Here is a 20,875-nt window from a genome sequence, read left to right as displayed (position 1 = left end):
TGGGTACTCGTCAGAATGATATTTGAAGACAAGAGTTTCAAATCCATCCTCTTCATTCTCTCCTTCTACCTTCCATTCTTATGGAAAGAAGAAGAAAACATCAGAAAGGAAAGGTGTCTCAAGGTGTCTCATAACTGTCCTGAATAATTACTGAACATGTGTCATAAATATAAAGGGAAGGGTAACCACCTTTCTGTATACAGAACTATAAAATCCCTCTTGGCCAGAGGCAAAACCCTTTCACCTGTAAAGGGTTAAGAAGCTAGGATAACCTTGCTGGCACCTGACCAAAATGACGAATGAGGAGACAAGATACTTTCAAAGCTGGAAGGGGGTGGGGGACAAAGGTCTGTCTGTGTGTCTGTGTGATGTTTTTGCCGGGAACAGATCAGGAATGCTCTTCAGAACTCCTGTAAAAAGTTAGTAAGTAATCTAGCTAGAAATGTGTTAGATTTCCTTTTGTTTAATGGCTGGTAAAATAGCTGTGCTGAATGGAATGTATATTCTTGTTTTTGTCTCTTTTTGTAACTTAAGGTTTTGCCTAGAGGGATTCTCTATGTTTTGAATCTGATTACTCTGTAAGGTATTTACCTTCCTGATTTTACAGAGGTGACTCTTTTACTTTTTCTTTGATTAAAATTATTCTTTTAAGATCCTGATTGCTTTTTCATTGTTCTTAAGATCCAAGGGTTTGGGTCTGTGTTCACCTATGCAAATTGGTGAGGATTTTTATCAAGCCTTCCCCAGGAAAGGGGGTGTAGGGCTTGTGGGGGTTATTTTGGGGGGGAAGATGTCTCCAAGTGGGCTCTTTCCCTGTTCTTTGTTTAAGACGCTTGGTGGTGGCAGCATAGGGTTTAAGGACAAGGCAAAGTTTGTACCTTGGGGAAGTTTTTAACCTAAGCTGGTAAGAATAAGCTTAGGGGGTCTTTCATGCAGGTCCCCACATATGTACCCTAGAGTTCAGAGTGGGGAAGGAACCTTGATAACATGTGAATCTGATCAGGGACTTTATAGTGGATTTCTACAAAGAAAACAGGCCAGATTCTGATCTCATTTGCATTGGTGTAAAAATGAATTGCCTCTACTGTTGTTAGTGGATTTAAATTCGATAAGAATCTGGCCAGGTATGACGGGAAGTTAATGTATTGACACTTGTTAATTTTTCTTGATACTGATAAGTGATGTCCATTTCTAGATGATGGTGATTAATTTATTTACATGTAACTGGGATCTAGAGGCCAGTTTTCAGAAGGGATCAGTCCTACAGCTGCTGCCAAAAGGGGGAAAATTTACCATGAAAAGTTTGGCAAACATTTCATCCTGATTTTTTTTTGTCCAAAAAATTGAAATTCAGAAAACATCAGCCAGCTCAAGTAAGAGTCCATGACTGTAGCTGAAGTAATTGGTATCAGCATCTCTAAAGCTCAGGGCCCCACACTGAGATTTCCAAAGTAGATGAAGGTTGCATAACAATGGGCCATTTTTTAAAGTCCTAGCTCAAGCAAACTCATGATTACTTCAGTGGGAATTTGGCTGTATAAATCAGGAGAAAAAAATGGAGTAACGGTTTCAGGCTCTGATCTTTGAGCTCTGTGAGTGGTTTTTCAAGAAAGGCTTCAATTTTGCCATCCTTTGTCATTTTGAATAGATCTTGGGATTAGTCATGGAGTAGAATATCACTCAGTGGATGAAATGCTTGCACAGAATTGATGTGCAGATTGTCCAGCTAAAAGCCTACTCACTACAAAAGTCCCAAGTGGAATTTAAATGGTGCATATATATGTGACAGACATAGCAATTTCCTGCAACGTAAGAGCAGACCTTACTGAATACGTTGAACCCTATTGTACTAAGTAATTTTAGGAGTTCATTGTATTAAAAATGCCAGTGATTATGTATTATCGAGGGATGACTGTAAGGTCTGGAAGGAGGAGACCTGACTAATGAAAACCTTGTGAAGTGTTATGAGCTTCAAAGAACTATTTGGAACAATGTGAACTTTTTAAGTTAATTGGGTTACCCAGGAAATCTCTAGGCAGAGGTTTATGCTAGTGTAACCCCCCCTTTGCCTATAGATCAGCTGTTATATGAAGACAGGTCAAAGACCCAAACTGTATAAAGAAGTGACTCATAGATGCATGGGTGTACTTGTTCTGAGCCAAGGCAGTTATGAATTTGTAAGCACAAAAAAAAACCCTTAGTGGTATTTGAAGGACCGGCCAGAGCCCTGGTTGGAGTTGGGGTGGTCTCTAGTGAGGTCATTAGCAGGGGTGTAGCCTCTTTTATGGGTTCAAAAAAGAACTAGATAAGTTCATGGAGGATAGGTCCATCAATAGCTATTAGCCAGGATGGGCAGGGATGGTGTCCGTAGCCTCTGTTTGCCAGAAGCTGTGAATGGGCGACAGAGGATGGATCACTTGATGATGACCTGTTCTGTTCATTCCCTCCGAAGCACCTGACATTGGTCACTGTAGGAAGACAGGATACTGAGCTAGATGGACCTTTGGTCTGATCCAGTATGGCTCTTCTTATATTCTTAGTACTTTTTCCTGGGTAACCTCTCCTTCCTGGAGATCGGCTACACAACCAACATATTCCCCTGTATGTTAGCCAGCTTCTTTGATGAGGCAAATTCGATCTCTTTCAGTGCCGGTATGGCCCAATTTTATCTGTTTGGTTCCTTGGGTGGCTCTGAGTGTCTCCTCCTGTCCATGATGTCGTACGACCGGTATCTAGCCATATGCAATCCTCTCCACTATGCAGATGTTCTGAGCAGGGACAGGTGTCCCTTTGCCTGGCTGCTGCCTCCTGGATTGGTGGCTTTTTGATCACCTTGGTAACCATTCTGTTCATGGTGACCTTAACATTCTGTGGCCGCAATGAAATAGATCATTTCTTCTGTGATTTCACCCCACTCCTGAAGCTGTCCTGTTCAGATACTTACCTCTTCAAAAAGGTCTCTTTCTTCTTGTCTTCCACTCTGACGCTGGTCCCTTTTCTGTTAACCATGGTGTCCTATATTTATATCCTATCTGCCATCCTCAACCGCCTTTCCACTGCCGGGTCACAAAAGGCCATTTCCACTTGCTCATCTCACCTTATAGTAGTCATCACCTTCTACGGGACTCTGATTGCTATGTACGTGGTACCAGCCGCTGATCACTCCCTAGATCTGAATAAAGTCTTCTCCATCTTCTATAACATGGTGACCCCCATGGTGAATCCCCTCAGCATAGCCTGAGGAACAGGGAAGTACACGAAGCCCTGAAGAGGCTCGTAGGTAGAAAATTTGCTTCTCCTTGGAAAGAAAAGAGTGGGAAGATGTGACTGCCCAAAATGGCATTGTGTCCTTTATTCTTAATTAGACGTTTAACTCTGTGAAGGCAAGGAATATTTCTGTTGGTTATAACACAATACTTGGCTGGGATTATAGGAAATATGGGTTCAGTTCTTAGATCTGTCAGTGACTCACTATGTGACATTGGATATTTCACATAACCTCTCTAGGACTCAGTTTCTTCCTCTATAATACTGCCCTGTTCCTTTAATAGTTATTTGACACCTGTAACAAAGTGGGGATGTTTTTAATGTTTTGTCGGAACCATGTGTGTACCTCAGTTTCCCCTGTGTGTTATCCCAGTATCTAGGTGGTGGGACAAGGGTTTGTTGATCATCGCAGAGACGCTGAGTGGGCAGGTGTGACCTGTCATCTGGCTGCCTGGGCACAGAAATGGCCGACACTCTGTAACCAGGCAACTGATGGCTGGGGTCCATCTTCTGCAAGAGCCTGCCAGAGGTGCTGGAGAACAAAGCGAGAAGCGTGTTGGAGAACAAAGAGAGAAGTGAGATGACCAGTTTGCCTGGGAAAGAGACAAAGGATGGAGGAGGGGAAACTGGGCACGACTGTGAGTGGGCTGCTGGAAGCAAGTCAGTCTCCTTTTGGGACTCAGCGGAGAGAGCCCAGGGCCTCTGGATTCCCCAAGATGGCCTTTGCTGAGTTTCTGCGCTAACAATATCTGTTCTACTCTGTGTCCCGGTCGACTAATAAACCCTTCTGTTTTACAGTGATGGCTGAGATTCTCTAATGACTGCAAAGTTGGGGTGCACGGCCCGACTGAGGGGAGTTTTGTAAGGTTTCCCCTCATGTCCCATTCAGGCAGACTCACTGTGGGGAGCTCACAGTGTTAAAAACAGGAGTGCTGAATGCTCCGAGGTCAGACCCAGGAGGCACTGAAAACCAAGGAGGCTTGCACAGTGAGAATGTGCCTGGACGAGTTGTCACACTACACCAGAGGGGTCCCATCTGAACTTCATTCTAATGGTTCCAAGAGCACTGAGGCTGCGCACTTCATGACAACACCATGATAGGCATCTTAGTGCTGTAGATTAGATAGATAGATAGATAGATAGATAGATAGATAGATAGATAGATAGATAGATAGATAGATAGATAGATAGATAGATAGATAGCACAACGCATATTCAACTTGTGGAACTCTTTGCCAGAGGATGTTGTGAAATCCAAGACTATAAAAGAGGGTTCAAAAAAAAAAGAACTAGATAAGTTCATGGAGAATGGGTCCATCAATGGCTATTAGCCAGGATGGGCAGGTATGGTGTGTTGATGGTGTCCCTATTAAGCCTCTCTTGTCAGAAGCTGGGAATGGGTGACAGGGATGGATCACTCAATGATTACCTGTTCTGTTCATTCTGTGAAGCATCTGGCATTGGCCATTGTTGAAAGACAGGATACAGGGCTAGATGGATCTGTGGTCTGACCCAGTATGGCCATTTGTTATGTTCTTTTATGGATTTGTAGATTTACAACCCACAGCTTGCTCCACACTAACTCTCCATATGGACAAGCCCTTAGGGTCCCTTTAGCCTAGAAAGTCACACTTTATATTGCTTATATGTTGGCTGGAACTGGCTGAGCGGGGCTGGGAAGTGAGATGAAAATTTACCAGAAACATTATGAGAAGCCTGATTTTCGGTAAAATTCAGGTGCACAGAATTCCCCTTTAGCGGTCAAGGGAGAGAGGAAGCTCTCTGATCCTCTAAAAACCTCTAGCCCCCAAGAACACTGCAGGCCCGTAATCCCCTCTCTCCCTCTAAACCAGTGGTCTCCAAACTGGGGTGCGTGCACCCCAGCGGGTGCCCGAGATCATCCCAGGGGGGGCGCGGAAGCAGGAGCGCTGCTGGACGGCACTCCACCGTTTTTTTCTTCAGCGGCAGCTCTGCACACATCCACCGCCTGCGGCAGGTCTTCCAATCTTCTTCCGCCGGCGGCGCGTCTGCAGCAGGTCTTCCGGTCTTCACTCTGGGGGTACGTGAGCCAAAAAGTTTGCAGACCGCTGCTCTAAACCAGGGGTCGGAAACCTTCGGCACATGGCCCATCAGGGTAATCCCGCTGGTGGGCCCCGAGACATTTTGTTTACATTGACTGTCCGCAGTCACAGCCCCTCGCAGCTTCCCGCAGCTCCCATTGGGCTGGGAAGGGTGAACCGCGGGGACTGGGAGCTGCAGGCGGCAGAGCCTACGGACTTGGCAACGTAAACAAAGTGTCTCACGGCCCCCCAGCAGATTACCCTGAGGGGCCAGCGCTGAAGTTTGCCAACCCCTGCTTTAAACCCTAACCCTGAGGTCACTGCACCTCACCCCTGTATCCAGATCCTATGTAATCACATTGGTTCAGATATGAGTGGAAATAAAAGCAGATTAACATTTTTCAAGATGGAACATTTTTCTGACAGAAAAAATATTGTTAATTAAAATGAAAACTTGCATGGGAATAGGTCAATTTCAGTGAAATTTTGTTTTAAAACAAAAAAAAATATACATACATTAATAAAGAATATATAAAAATGTACATGTGTATATTATATATATGATAAAATAAACCAAAAGAATATAAAACTAAAAATACAATAAAAATAAAGGACAAAAACTTTAAAAAAAGAAAAGTACATAATATTTTTTTAAACAGTAAGAAAAAGTTATGAAAAGTGTAAAAAAAAATCTTTTAAATTGAAATGAAATGTATTCAGAATCCTTGGACCTGTGCTCCCAAACACACGTCAGGAGCAGCTTTGGTGTGTGCCCCTCCCTCCCCTCCCAATCTGTCTCTCTCTTTCTCCCGCTCTGTGCCCCATGGGGACGGGGCTGGACAGCAGTCTCACTCCGGCCATGCGGCCACCCCAGCCCGGGAGTGAGGGGCGGCGCCCGCCCGGGGTTCCGCACCCACAGACAAAGCCCGGGGGCAACCAGTCCCATTTATACTTGCTGGACACAAGACTCTCTGCTCTTGTTGTACAGGAAGCTAAGCGACACCCCCCTCCCATCCCTGTAAATGAAAGTAAATTAAAATAAAATAGTTTAAAAGGTTCTTAAAATATCAAATACAATTTAAAGAGTAAATTCAATTAAAAAAAAAGTAAAATCTGAGATTGAACCAAACCCACCTTTGCTCAATGAGAGTCCTTGGGACCCACCTGTGCCTCCATCACAGGTAGTAGGGTGACCAGGCACCAAATGTGAAAAATCGGGACAGTGGGTGTGGGGCCCTATAATAGGAGCCTCTATAAGAAAAAGACCCTCAAAATCGGGACTGTCCCTATAAAATCGGGACATCTGGTCAACCCCAATCACAGGGCAGGGGCTTCTTCAGCAAAGCCCCCTCTCTCTGTGCCCCATGGGGACGGGGCTGGACAGCAGTCTCACTCCGGCCATGCGGCCACCCCAGCCCGGGAGTGAGGGGCGGCGCCCACCCGTGGCTTCTGGACCCACAGACAAAGCTCGGGGGGAACCAGTCCCATTTATACTTGCTGGACACAAGGCTCTTGCTCTTGTTGTACAGGAGGCTATGCGACCCCCCTGTTATACACTGAGCAATGAGGGCTCCCCTCCGTGTGGGCAGAGGCGAGACCCTGCGCTCCAGGGACGAGGTAGCTGGTGGACAGACCCCGCCGGAGCGGGGAGTGTCGGCAGGCGCCACTCTGCCTTGGACGGGGGTCATCTCCGCTTGAGCAAGCGAGACTCCCCGCAACCTCCAGGCACCTCTTCCGTCAGTGGACGGTGACCCTGACTCCGGGAGAGACCCCCGGGAGAGCGAGAGAGAGACGGGGTGTCCCTCGGCTGGGCCCCCTGGGGCGAGATTCAGCCCAGCCGCAGCGGGGTGCACAAGGTCAGAGGTGGAGAGGGGAGGGAGGGAGCGAGCCAGGCTGGAGGCCTCCGGGCTCTGCTCCCCTCTCTGCACCAGCCTGAGTCCCCCCACTCAGGCCCTTTCCCGGCGTGTACCCCGCCCACACAACCTTGTGTCACGGCTCCGGGCCAAGCCTTCGCAATGAGGCGAGGGAAAAAGGCAACGCGGCCCCTGCCCGGGCTGCGCGGCGAATCGCCCCGCCCTCCTGGAACTGCCCCCGGGGACACGGCGGGGATCGTGGCCCCTTGAGACTTCCAGAGCCGGGCCCCGTCGCGCTCGCAGCATTACAGGGAAGAGGAAAACGAGCCTTCACAACACAAACCTAAAATGCATCCGATGAAGTGAGCTGTAGCTCACGAAAGCTTATGCTCTAATAAATTTGTTAGTCTCTAAGGTGCCACAAGTCCTCCTTTTCTTTTTGCGAATACAGACTAACAGGGCTGCTACTCTGAAACCTAAAATGTATGGTTTGCCTGAACATTTTCAGTTCAGGGCCTTTGGATGAAAAGTCGAACATGTTCCCGGATCGCGGCAGCTGCTTTGAAAGTTTTTCTTCTTTTTATCAAACGCAGTTTTCCCTTTAAAGGATGTTTTGGTGGAAGTTCTTTCACCAGCCTTAAACCATAGACCGAGTTTTCCTAGGCTGGGTGTTTTACAACGTGCCCATTACCGACATCGCTGCGAATTTCCCGTGTCCGTTCTCACAGACTCAGGGAAACGAGTTGTGGGGCGAATATTTTAAAGGTGGGTTTGGTTCAATCTCAGATTTTACTTTTTTTTAATTGAATTTACTCTTTAAATTGTATTTGATATTTTAAGAACCTTTTAAACTATTTTATTTTAATTTACTTTCATTTACAGGGATGGGAGGGGGGTGTCGCTTAGCTTCCTGTACAACAAGAGCAAGAGCCTTGTGTCCAGCAAGTATAAATGGGACTGGTTGCCCCCGGGCTTTGTCTGTGGGTCCGGAACCCCGGGCGGGCGCCGCCCCTCACTCCCGGGCTGGGGTGGCCGCATGGCCGGAGTGAGACTGCTGTCCAGCCCCGTCCCCATGGGGCACAGAGCGGGAGAAAGAGAGAGACAGATTGGGAGGGGAGGGAGGGGCACACACCAAAGCTGCTCCTGACGTGTGTTTGGGAGCACAGGTCCAAGGATTCTGAATACATTTCATTTCAATTTAAAAGATTTTTTTTTACACTTTTCATAACTTTTTCTTACTGTTTAAAAAAATATTATGTACTTTTCTTTTTTTAAAGTTTTTGTCCTTTATTTTTATTGTATTTTTAGTTTTATATTCTTTTGGTTTATTTTATCATATATATAATATACACATGTACATTTTTATATATTCTTTATTAATGTATGTATAATTTTTTTTGTTTTAAAACAAAATTTCACTGAAATTGACCTATTCCCATGCAAGTTTTCATTTTAATTAACAATATTTTTTCTGTCAGAAAAATGTACCATCTTGAAAAATGTTAATCTGCTTTTATTTCCACTCATATCTGAACCAATGTGATTACATAGGATCTGGATACAGGGGTGAGGTGCAGTGACCTCAGGGTTAGGGTTTAAAGCAGGGGTTGGCAAACTTCAGCACTGGCCCCTCAGGGTAATCTGCTGGGGGGCCGTGAGACACTTTGTTTACGTTGCCAAGTCCGTAGGCTCTGCCGCCTGCAGCTCCCAGTCCCCGCGGTTCACCCTTCCCAGCCCAATGGGAGCTGCGGGAAGCTGCGAGGGGCTGTGACTGCGGACAGTCAATGTAAACAAAATGTCTCGGGGCCCACCAGCGGGATTACCCTGATGGGCCATGTGCCGAAGGTTTCCGACCCCTGGTTTAGAGCAGCGGTCTGCAAACTTTTTGGCTCACGTACCCCCAGAGTGAAGACCAGAAGACCTGCTGCAGACGCGCCGCCGGCGGAAGAAGATTGGAAGACCTGCCGCAGGCGGTGGATGTGTGCAGAGCTGCCGCTGAAGAAAAAAACGGTGGAGTGCCGTCCAGCAGCGCTCCTGCTTCCGCGCCCCCCCTGGGATGATCTCGGGCACCCGCTGGGGTGCACGCACCCCAGTTTGGAGACCACTGGTTTAGAGGGAGAGAGGGGATTACGGGCCTGCAGTGTTCTTGGGGGCTAGAGGTTTTTAGAGGATCAGAGAGCTTCCTCTCTCCCTTGACCGCTAAAGGGGAATTCTGTGCACCTGAATTTTACCGAAAATCAGGCTTCTCATAATGTTTCTGGTAAATTTTCATCTCACTTCCCAGCCCCGCTCAGCCAGTTCCAGCCAACATATAAGCAATATAAAGTGTGACTTTCTAGGCTAAAGGGACCCTAAGGGCTTGTCCATATGGAGAGTTAGTGTGGAGCAAGCTGTGGGTTGTAAATCTACAAATCCATAAAAGAACATAACAAATGGCCATACTGGGTCAGACCACAGATCCATCTAGCCCTGTATCCTGTCTTTCAACAATGGCCAATGCCAGATGCTTCACAGAATGAACAGAACAGGTAATCATTGAGTGATCCATCCCTGTCACCCATTCCCAGCTTCTGACAAGAGAGGCTTAATAGGGACACCATCAACACACCATACCTGCCCATCCTGGCTAATAGCCATTGATGGACCCATTCTCCATGAACTTATCTAGTTCTTTTTTTTTTTGAACCCTCTTTTATAGTCTTGGATTTCACAACATCCTCTGGCAAAGAGTTCCACAAGTTGAATATGCGTTGTGCTATCTATCTATCTATCTATCTATCTATCTATCTATCTATCTATCTATCTATCTAATCTACAGCACTAAGATGCCTATCATGGTGTTGTCATGAAGTGCGCAGCCTCAGTGCTCTTGGAACCATTAGAATGAAGTTCAGATGGGACCCCTCTGGTGTAGTGTGACAACTCGTCCAGGCACATTCTCACTGTGCAAGCCTCCTTGGTTTTCAGTGCCTCCTGGGTCTGACCTCGGAGCATTCAGCACTCCTGTTTTTAACACTGTGAGCTCCCCACAGTGAGTCTGCCTGAATGGGACATGAGGGGAAACCTTACAAAACTCCCCTCAGTCGGGCCGTGCACCCCAACTTTGCAGTCATTAGAGAATCTCAGCCATCACTGTAAAACAGAAGGGTTTATTAGTCGACCGGGACACAGAGTAGAACAGATATTGTTAGCGCAGAAACTCAGCAAAGGCCATCTTGGGGAATCCAGAGGCCCTGGGCTCTCTCCGCTGAGTCCCAAAAGGAGACTGACTTGCTTCCAGCAGCCCACTCACAGTCGTGCCCAGTTTCCCCTCCTCCATCCTTTGTCTCTTTCCCAGGCAAACTGGTCATCTCACTTCTCTCTTTGTTCTCCAACACGCTTCTCGCTTTGTTCTCCAGCACCTCTGGCAGGCTCTTGCAGAAGATGGACCCCAGCCATCAGTTGCCTGGTTACAGAGTGTCGGCCATTTCTGTGCCCAGGCAGCCAGATGACAGGTCACACCTGCCCACTCAGCGTCTCTGCGATGATCAACAAACCCTTGTCCCACCACCTAGATACTGGGATAACACACAGGGGAAACTGAGGTACACACATGGTTCCGACAAAACATTAAAAACATCCCCACTTTGTTACAGGTGTCAAATAACTATTAAAGGAACAGGGCAGTATTATAGAGGAAGAAACTGAGTCCTAGAGAGGTTATGTGAAATATCCAATGTCACATAGTGAGTCACTGACAGATCTAAGAACTGAACCCATATTTCCTATAATCCCAGCCAAGTATTGTGTTATAACCAACAGAAATATTCCTTGCCTTCACAGAGTTAAACGTCTAATTAAGAATAAAGGACACAATGCCATTTTGGGCAGTCACATCTTCCCACTCTTTTCTTTCCAAGGAGAAGCAAATTTTCTACCTACGAGCCTCTTCAGGGCTTCGTGTACTTCCCTGTTCCTCAGGCTATGCTGAGGGGATTCACCATGGGGGTCACCATGTTATAGAAGATGGAGAAGACTTTATTCAGATCTAGGGAGTGATCAGCGGCTGGTACCACGTACATAGCAATCAGAGTCCCGTAGAAGGTGATGACTACTATAAGGTGAGATGAGCAAGTGGAAATGGCCTTTTGTGACCCGGCAGTGGAAAGGCGGTTGAGGATGGCAGATAGGATATAAATATAGGACACCATGGTTAACAGAAAAGGGACCAGCGTCAGAGTGGAAGACAAGAAGAAAGAGACCTTTTTGAAGAGGTAAGTATCTGAACAGGACAGCTTCAGGAGTGGGGTGAAATCACAGAAGAAATGATCTATTTCATTGCGGCCACAGAATGTTAAGGTCACCATGAACAGAATGGTTACCAAGGTGATCAAAAAGCCACCAATCCAGGAGGCAGCTGCCAGGCAAAGGGACACCTGTCCCTGCTCAGAACATCTGCATAGTGGAGAGGATTGCATATGGCTAGATACCGGTCGTACGACATCATGGACAGGAGGAGACACTCAGAGCCACCCAAGGAACCAAACAGATAAAATTGGGCCATACCGGCACTGAAAGAGATCGAATTTGCCTCATCAAAGAAGCTGGCTAACATACAGGGGAATATGTTGGTTGTGTAGCCGATCTCCAGGAAGGAGAGGTTACCCAGGAAAAAGTACTAAGAATATAAGAAGAGCCATACTGGATCAGACCAAAGGTCCATCTAGCTCAGTATCCTGTCTTCCTACAGTGACCAATGTCAGGTGCTTCGGAGGGAATGAACAGAACAGGTCATCATCAAGTGATCCATCCTCTGTCGCCCATTCACAGCTTCTGGCAAACAGAGGCTACGGACACCATCCCTGCCCATCCTGGCTAATAGCTATTGATGGACCTATCCTCCATGAACTCATCTAGTTCTTTTTTGAACCCATAAAAGAGGCTACACCCCTGCTAATGACCTCACTAGAGACCACCCCAACTCCAACCAGGGCTCTGGCCGGTCCTTCAAATACCACTAAGGGTTTTTTTTTGTGCTTACAAATTCATAACTGCCTTGGCTCAGAACAAGTACACCCATGCATCTATGAGTCACTTCTTTATACAGTTTGGGTCTTTGACCTGTCTTCATATAACAGCTGATCTATAGGCAAAGGGGGGGTTACACTAGCATAAACCTCTGCCTAGAGATTTCCTGGGTAACCCAATTAACTTAAAAAGTTCACATTGTTCCAAATAGTTCTTTGAAGCTCATAACACTTCACAAGGTTTTCATTAGTCAGGTCTCCTCCTTCCAGACCTTACAGTCATCCCTCGATAATACATAATCACTGGCATTTTTAATACAATGAACTCCTAAAATTACTTAGTACAATAGGGTTCAACGTATTCAGTAAGGTCTGCTCTTACGTTGCAGGAAATTGCTATGTCTGTCACATATATATGCACCATTTAAATTCCACTTGGGACTTTTGTAGTGAGTAGGCTTTTAGCTGGACAATCTGCACATCAATTCTGTGCAAGCATTTCATCCACTGAGTGATATTCTACTCCATGACTAATCCCAAGATCTATTCAAAATGACAAAGGATGGCAAAATTGAAGCCTTTCTTGAAAAACCACTCACAGAGCTCAAAGATCAGAGCCTGAAACCGTTACTCCATTTTTTTCTCCTGATTTATACAGCCAAATTCCCACTGAAGTAATCATGAGTTTGCTTGAGCTAGGACTTTAAAAAATGGCCCATTGTTTATGCAACCTTCATCTACTTTGGAAATCTCAGTGTGGGGCCCTGAGCTTTAGAGATGCTGATACCAATTACTTCAGCTACAGTCATGGACTCTTACTTGAGCTGGCTGATGTTTTCTGAATTTCAATTTTTTGGACAAAAAAAAATCAGGATGAAATGTTTGCCAAACTTTTCATGGTAAATTTTCCCCCTTTTGGCAGCAGCTGTAGGACTGATCCCTTCTGAAAACTGGCCTCTAGATCCCAGTTACATGTAAATAAATTAATCACCATCATCTAGAAATGGACATCACTTATCAGTATCAAGAAAAATTAACAAGTGTCAATACATTAACTTCCCGTCATACCTGGCCAGATTCTTATCGAATTTAAATCCACTAACAACAGTAGAGGCAATTCATTTTTACACCAATGCAAATGAGATCAGAATCTGGCCTGTTTTCTTTGTAGAAATCCACTATAAAGTCCCTGATCAGATTCACATGTTATCAAGGTTCCTTCCCCACTCTGAACTCTAGGGTACATATGTGGGGACCTGCATGAAAGACCCCCTAAGCTTATTCTTACCAGCTTAGGTTAAAAACTTCCCCAAGGTACAAACTTTGCCTTGTCCTTAAACCCTATGCTGCCACCACCAAGCGTCTTAAACAAAGAACAGGGAAAGAGCCCACTTGGAGACATCTTCCCCCCCAAAATAACCCCCACAAGCCCTACACCCCCTTTCCTGGGGAAGGCTTGATAAAAATCCTCACCAATTTGCATAGGTGAACACAGACCCAAACCCTTGGATCTTAAGAACAATGAAAAAGCAATCAGGATCTTAAAAGAATAATTTTAATCAAAGAAAAAGTAAAAGAGTCACCTCTGTAAAATCAGGAAGGTAAATACCTTACAGAGTAATCAGATTCAAAACATAGAGAATCCCTCTAGGCAAAACCTTAAGTTACAAAAAGAGACAAAAACAAGAATATACATTCCATTCAGCACAGCTATTTTACCAGCCATTAAACAAAAGGAAATCTAACACATTTCTAGCTAGATTACTTACTAACTTTTTACAGGAGTTCTGAAGAGCATTCCTGATCTGTTCCCGGCAAAAACATCACACAGACACACAGACAGACCTTTGTCCCCCACCCCCTTCCAGCTTTGAAAGTATCTTGTCTCCTCATTCGTCATTTTGGTCAGGTGCCAGCAAGGTTATCCTAGCTTCTTAACCCTTTACAGGTGAAAGGGTTTTGCCTCTGGCCAAGAGGGATTTTATAGTTCTGTATACAGAAAGGTGGTTACCCTTCCCTTTATATTTATGACACATGTTCAGTAATTATTCAGGACAGTTATGAGACACCTTGAGACACCTTTCCTTTCTGATGTTTTCTTCTTCTTTCCATAAGAATGGAAGGTAGAAGGAGAGAATGAAGAGGATGGATTTGAAACTCTTGTCTTCAAATATCATTCTGACGAGTACCCAACACATAAAAAAGTAACCTCTCCTTCTACCTAATGCTGTGATATTTATCGCAGACAGCAAGATCTCCTTTAATGCTCTTGAGGGGCATAAGAATTACTGAGCTGGAGAGCTAATAATTGTTTTGTTTTGAAGATTGAGTAAACAGCAATTTTAATTAAAATTGTAACCTCAGATGAAGCAGCCTTGCAATAGCTAGTCCATTATGAGAGGTCTCTAGTGGATGCAGAGAGTAGGCTGCAGCATGAAATCCTCACTGAAACATGCCAACACCACTGTATTCCTGCTGTACTTGTGAAAAACACTTAGGCATTTCATTAGCTTAACACAAGAATAATCCCATTTAATTTAGGCATAGAATGCCCCACATGCATAAGAGTCAGTAGAAAGGCCTACCCAGTGAGTGTGTAACCCACTGCCTGCTTTGTGTGGCACTCTGTCCCCATCTAGTAGCACCTAGACCATCTAGAGATTAATGAGTTTGCTACAACCTTAGTTAAGAGGCATATGGCTTTTAACTCCTGCATTAGAGACTCATGCACTTCGCTTCAGAGGTCCCAAGTTCAATTCTGCCTGCTGATGACCATGATCTGTTGGTATTACACATGCAAAACTGTTATTTTGTTTAATGTATTGTATGAAAATATGTGAGCTTTCAACTCAATTCCCACCCATGCTTGAGTATGGGAAGAGGATTTTTTCAGGTTGACTCCTTGGAGCAAAAAGAAATATATTATTTTATGGTTATAAAATGATTTTGTATCTTTTGATGCATTATAGTTCCAGAGATCATTATCTCTCTCTCTCTCTCTCTCTCTCTCTGACTGACACTAATACTAAAACAAAGAGACATTTGAGATGTGCCGATAACGCCATTAACATAAAAGAGTTTGTTGACTTTTTAACTGCTGCAGTACCATAGAACTTAAAGATTGTACAAGCAATATCTCTGCTCCACATTTGCATCAGAGAAATTATGGAGTGACAATGAAGAAACTCCTTAAAGAAAGAGGGCTCATCTAGACGAGGAAAATTCACCATAGTGTAACTGCATTAAGATTCATGCCAATACAGACTTCTCAGTAGACACAAAGGGACAACGATATAAGAGAGAGAGAGAGAGAGAGAGAGAGAGAAGACAATCTGGTTGCATTTGTGGAAAAGGTTGGTTTACCTTTCAGATGGGTGTACAAGAGCCCAAGTCTCTGACATAACCTTCATTCATTGCTTTGGAAGCCAGGATATAGGATACAGCACAACCAGATTTCTTCATTGACAGAACCAAAGCTCAAGAACCAGGGGTCACCAAATGAAATTAATAGGCAGCAGGTTTAAAACAAACAAAAGGAAGTCTTTCTTCACACAACACACAGTCAAGCTGTGGAACTCTTTGCCAGAGGATGTTGTGAAGTCCAAGACACTAACAGGGCTCAAAAAAGAATTAGGTAAGTTCATGAAGGATAAGTCCATCAACGGCTATTAGCCAGGATGGGCAGGGATGTTGTCCTTAGCCTCTGTTTGCCAGAAGCTAGGAATGGGGGATGGATCACTTGATGATTGCCTGTTCTGTTCATTCCCTCTGAAGCACCTGGCATTGGCCACTGTCAGAAGAAAAGATAATGGGCTAGATGGACCTTTGGTCTCACCTAGTATGGCTGTTCTTATGTTCTCTTTGCTCCCAGAACTTGTCAAAGGTCAGATGTATTATTCAGAGTGGGTGTCAGAGACCCAAAAGTGAATATTATTGGTTTAAAATGCATGCTCCTTGCTAAAATATTGAACAGCTCAGTCTGACCTGCCATTCAGATCAAGTTAACATTGGGGTTTTTTTATTCCCATTGTAACAAAGACCATTAACAATTATTTTATTCGATTATTATACAGGCAGAAAAGGAAGGAGACAGTTAAAATATTTGAAACTTATAAAGTTAATGATCATTTCATTTCAACAATCCCCCTTTTCTCATTGTCTTTACTTTTTAGAGGGTCAGCATTCTTCAATTGAAAAAGTCTCACCTAAATGACAAATGGTCTTTTTTTAAATTAAAACTTTTAACAAAAACTTGCTGACTGTCAATTATTTTTCTTATTTTTGTCAAATATTTTATAAGATTTGTATTCACATTTTAGAAACAAGTCTTTTTTTATATATATATATATATAGTTTTAATGAAAAACTATCACCAAGTTTGAAAACTTTAATTTCCTGCACAATTGATCCTATTTCAATCATTTTTTATTTATGAAATCTTCAAAACTTTTATTCTTTATTCACTTACAACTCGATTTTTCTGTAAACAACAAAAACTTGAAAATTTTTATAACTTTTAAAATCTAAATATTGGGGTTTATGTGTGAAAAAGTTCCAAAAATAAATGAAAATGGTGGCGGAGCGGGGAGTTATATTTTAGTTTTAATGGTCAAATCCCCAAATGGAGTAACCAACAAAGATTAATTAAAGTCATCTGCTGGGGATATGGTACATAAAATCATTTATAAAGGAAATCCCTGCAGTGACAGTCTCTGTAGATTATTTTAAAAGCTCTTACTAGGGCAATTTTTCATACTAGATAGTGTTGTAATAGATGATCTTGGATTGTTTTTTGAGCCCATGCTTTTAAAATTACAGCAGTGTTGTAATGGTGGAGTTGTCAGGGTAGCTGAAACAGATGAAGAGGGATTCATCACTGATATGGATAACACGAAGATCCAGGTATTATGGTGGAGCTGGTTGTGATGCCATAGTTATGATGGTGGTATGGATTTCATTTTGACAGAGGAAAGAATAATGGAGTTCTGCCATTCCTGTGTTAATTAAAAATAAACAAATGTGTAAAATAAAGTTGGGAGAATGCAGGAATGTTTGGTTTGTTGTTTTCGTCATTTGAAGTTTAGGGATGTTCCTAATAAAAGTTCTAAAAATTGCTGCCTCATAAGATTCCAATGGGGAGTTAGGCTCGTAACTTGCTTCGCTGTTTTTAAAAAACCTGCCAGGTGCCTATCTGCATCCTTAGGCACCTAACTACCTTTGAAAGCCTGGATCACAATTCTTATTAATGTTCATGGGGAACAAGCCTCCTAACTCCCTTAGGCTCATTTGAAATCCCAGCCAGCATGCTTCTGGATCAGGATAAGTCACACCTAGTGATGTTGTGGAAGGGCTCAGTGTCTGAATAAATGGTATGGACAGCCTTGCTGATGAAGCTCACCACTTCTCCTCCCACCTCCTCCATCAACCAGTTCATTCTTCAGACTTAAACCAGTTGCCAAGTGACCCCAGAAAAAGAATGTCCAGAGACAGGTGGCAACATCACCCCATCCAATTTAATTAACAAAAACAAGTATCTAATGGTTCCACTTATTTGCAGTTGATGCAACTCACATTTTAGATACTTACTACAGTAACTTTGCGATCTTCTCAGAAGTCATGAAAACCTCTAACCATATCTACTAGGTCAAACACACAGTATGTACCAGCTTCCTTGTCTCCAACTTTAATTGATTGCATACACAGATTTATCTAACCGGTACAGTTATACTTTTATAATGTTACACCTGCTTTGAAAAACTTACAGTAAAGGACTCTGAAAACAGACCAGACAGATTCTGGTCCAGTGACTGAATGTCATACATCATACACGCCATTTCATGTCACCCTCCATAAATGAACTCATGAAAGCCACAGAGTTCCTGACAGCTTTTCTCAGGGCCTCCATGACTTCTTTGTTTCTCAGGCTGTAGATGAGGGGGTTGGCCAGGGGAGTCAGGATGGTGTAGAAGACAGAGAACACTTTGTAAGCTCTCGCAGCATCTTGGTTTTTGGTAAAATATACACAATGATTAGCATGCCATAGAAAGTAGAAACCACAATAAGGTGAGAGGAGCAGGTGGAAAAGGCCTTTTGCCTCCCAGTGCTAGAAGGGATTCTCAGGATGGCAGTTATGATACAAACATAGGATGTTAGGGTTAATAGAAATGGTGGTAAAGTGAATTGGAAGGAGCCCAAGAAGGTCACAAGTTCCATCTGGTGGGTGACACTACAGGAGAGTTTTATCACTGGGGTGAGATCACAAAAGAAATGGTCCATTTCATTGGGGCCACAGAAAGTTAATTGTAACATTAAACATATTATTATGGTGACAACCAAAAATGCACTTAGCCAAGACCCAGCTGCTAGGTGAAGGCAGAACCTGTCATTCATATGGGTTGAATAATGCCGTGGTTTACGTATCGCTAAATACCGATCATAAGACATTGCAGCTAGCAGGTAACATTCTGCACCTACTAGAGAACCAAAGAAATATAATTGTACCAAGCAGCCTCTAACAGAAATGGTTCTGTCCCCTGTCAGAAGACTGGGCGGCATCCTGGGCAGGATGGTGGAGGTGTAGCAGGTCTCCAAGAAGGACAAGTTCCCCAGGAAGAAGTACATGGGGGTGTGAAGGTGCTGATTAGCCACAACTAGCACAGTGACGAGGATGTTCCCAGCCAAGGTCACAATGTAGATCACTAGAAACAACAGGAAGAGAAGGATCTGCAATGCAGGTAGATCCCCAAATCCCAGGAGGAAGAATTCTGTGATGGCCGTTTGGTTTCTCCACTCTGTGTTTGCCATTGTCATATCTAGGAAACACAAACAAATCCAAAAATACAACTTGAAGAGAATAAACGTAAACCACACCTTCTTTTAAATTCCTGAAATGTTCAAAACTCATCATTCCCTGCTAATTACCTTTCCAACAGTTGGATCAAAACCCTAGACCATTGCATTTCTTTGCCTGGTATCTCTCATTTTGGAACCAATCGTGCATATTCTGCCATCCAAATGACACCAGTAAAAGATCAAATAATGGCTCAGGCTACCCAACTTAGAGCTGGTTGGGAAATTGCTTTTTTTTTTTCCCCTGGAAAAAAAGGATGAAAAAAAAATGTTTTCATCTACAATTTTTGCTCATTGTTTTCAGTGTTTGGGGTTTTGGTTCTTCAAAAGGAAAAAAAAAACCAGAAAATTTAGCAGAATATGGAAATGTTCACAAAATATTTCATTTCATTTAAAAGGCCATTTTGCTTCAAATAGATGCTCCTCAGTGAAAAAGTTTTCACTAGCAGTATCATAGAATATCAGGCTTGGAAGGGACCTCAGGAGGTCATCTAGTCAAAGTAGGACCAATCCCCAATTTTTGCCCCAGATCCCAAACAACCCCCTCAAGGACTGAACTTACAACCCTGGGTTTAAGCCGGCCAACGCTCAAACCACTGAGTTATCCCTCCCCCCTCTATACTTGGAGACCTAAGTGTTGTCATAACAGTTCAGATTATTTGCTTACCTTCTGTCATGCACTAAATATAGGCGCAGAAAAATGCTTCCCTTCAGTGAAGAGCCCACTGCTGATGATGTTCATTATTTGATATTTTGGGGGACTCTCTTATTGCTCGTCAGCGGTTTTCACTCTTGTTGGCGCTGTGATATGATTGTGATTGGTGCGTGATAGAACAGAATTACCTGAATAGAAGTGACAAGGATAACACCAACATCTGTGTAACGCCATTGTCAGGGATTTAGTCCCGCTCCCCACGAGGGACATGTCTCAGAACGTTGTCAGGGGTTACAAATGCTGAATCACATATGCTCTTAGCTTTCTGGTGCTGGGCCGAGTGTAGGCGCTGTCCCTGGCTTTGGGACTCCAGGTGCAGACCTTTTGTCTGACACACCTCTGGCCAGTGAGGACCCCAGGTCCAGTTGCCCAGGCTCTGAAACTAGCGCCAGCTCCTTAGGCCTCCCAAGCAGCTTTTGTGCATTCCCCACAATGCCTCTAAAGGTGTGAGCCTGGTTTACAGTGAGAGCCAGCAGATGCACAGACAGATTTTGTTCAAGATTCTAAAACCCCATTGCTCTTTACTTAACAGCACGAGAGATACACAGAGTTACATAAAATATTCAACACACCCATCCACATTTCCCTGCCTCAGCTTTCTCCCCACTCTGGAGAGTTCTCTGGGCTTGGGAGACACCCTTTGGGTGTACAGGATCCTTTGCTGGCAGCTCATGACTTCTCTACCCCAGCCAGCCTTCTCTGACTTGGCTAGTATGCAACTAAACAGGACTCCCCACTACAAAAGTTTTTCTCTCGCTTCTCCTCTTCTACCCAAAGCTTCGTCTTCCTGTCTTAGCAAGTGTCTTGAATGTATATGTCCCCCTACCAAAACCTGGTTCTTTTGTTCTGCTCCTAGTGTTTTTTCCAAATCCTCCATCACCAGATCCCCCCTCTGCCCCCCCCCCGCAACAATCTGGAGGAAGTAGCTTCTCCAAGCACAGCCCACTTCCTCAGCATACCAATTGTTGAGTCAGAGTTCAGCCATCAAGATTAACTGCCCTCCATAGCCTGGTAGGTACATCCTTCAGCCCGTGCCAGCAAGTGGTGGCGTCCGCATCCACTTAGAGGCATTCCCAGATACAGCAACTTCATAGCATCAACCAGAATTCATAAATTATACAGATA

The 20,875-nt window shown here is 44.0% G+C and overlaps 2 protein-coding genes and 1 pseudogene across 2 annotated transcripts; 1 reads left to right on the top strand and 2 right to left on the bottom strand.

Annotated features, from left to right (window-relative positions):
- The first annotated feature begins 1,908 nt into the window (after positions 1-1,908).
- Positions 1,909-7,025, top strand: LOC119841618 (olfactory receptor 493-like). The gene is given in 5 exon segments (XM_038369176.1): positions 1,909-1,914; positions 2,541-2,774; positions 2,777-3,217; positions 5,121-5,326; positions 6,917-7,025. Coding segments are annotated over 5 exon segments (996 nt in total).
- Positions 7,026-11,136: 4,111 nt separating this feature from the next.
- LOC119841617 (olfactory receptor 493-like) lies at positions 11,137-12,469 on the bottom strand. The gene is given in 3 exon segments (XM_038369174.1): positions 11,137-11,601; positions 11,604-11,837; positions 12,464-12,469. Coding segments are annotated over 3 exon segments (705 nt in total).
- Positions 12,470-15,644: 3,175 nt separating this feature from the next.
- On the bottom strand, positions 15,645-19,777 carry LOC119841834 (annotated as a pseudogene).
- Between the last annotated feature and the right edge of the window lie 1,098 nt (positions 19,778-20,875).

The sequence above is a fragment of the Dermochelys coriacea genome, chromosome 13, assembly GCF_009764565.3.
Source record: "Dermochelys coriacea isolate rDerCor1 chromosome 13, rDerCor1.pri.v4, whole genome shotgun sequence".
Taxonomy (NCBI): domain Eukaryota; kingdom Metazoa; phylum Chordata; order Testudines; family Dermochelyidae; genus Dermochelys; species Dermochelys coriacea.
Note: the sequence above shows the minus strand (reverse complement) of the source record. Positions and strands in the feature narration are given on the sequence as shown.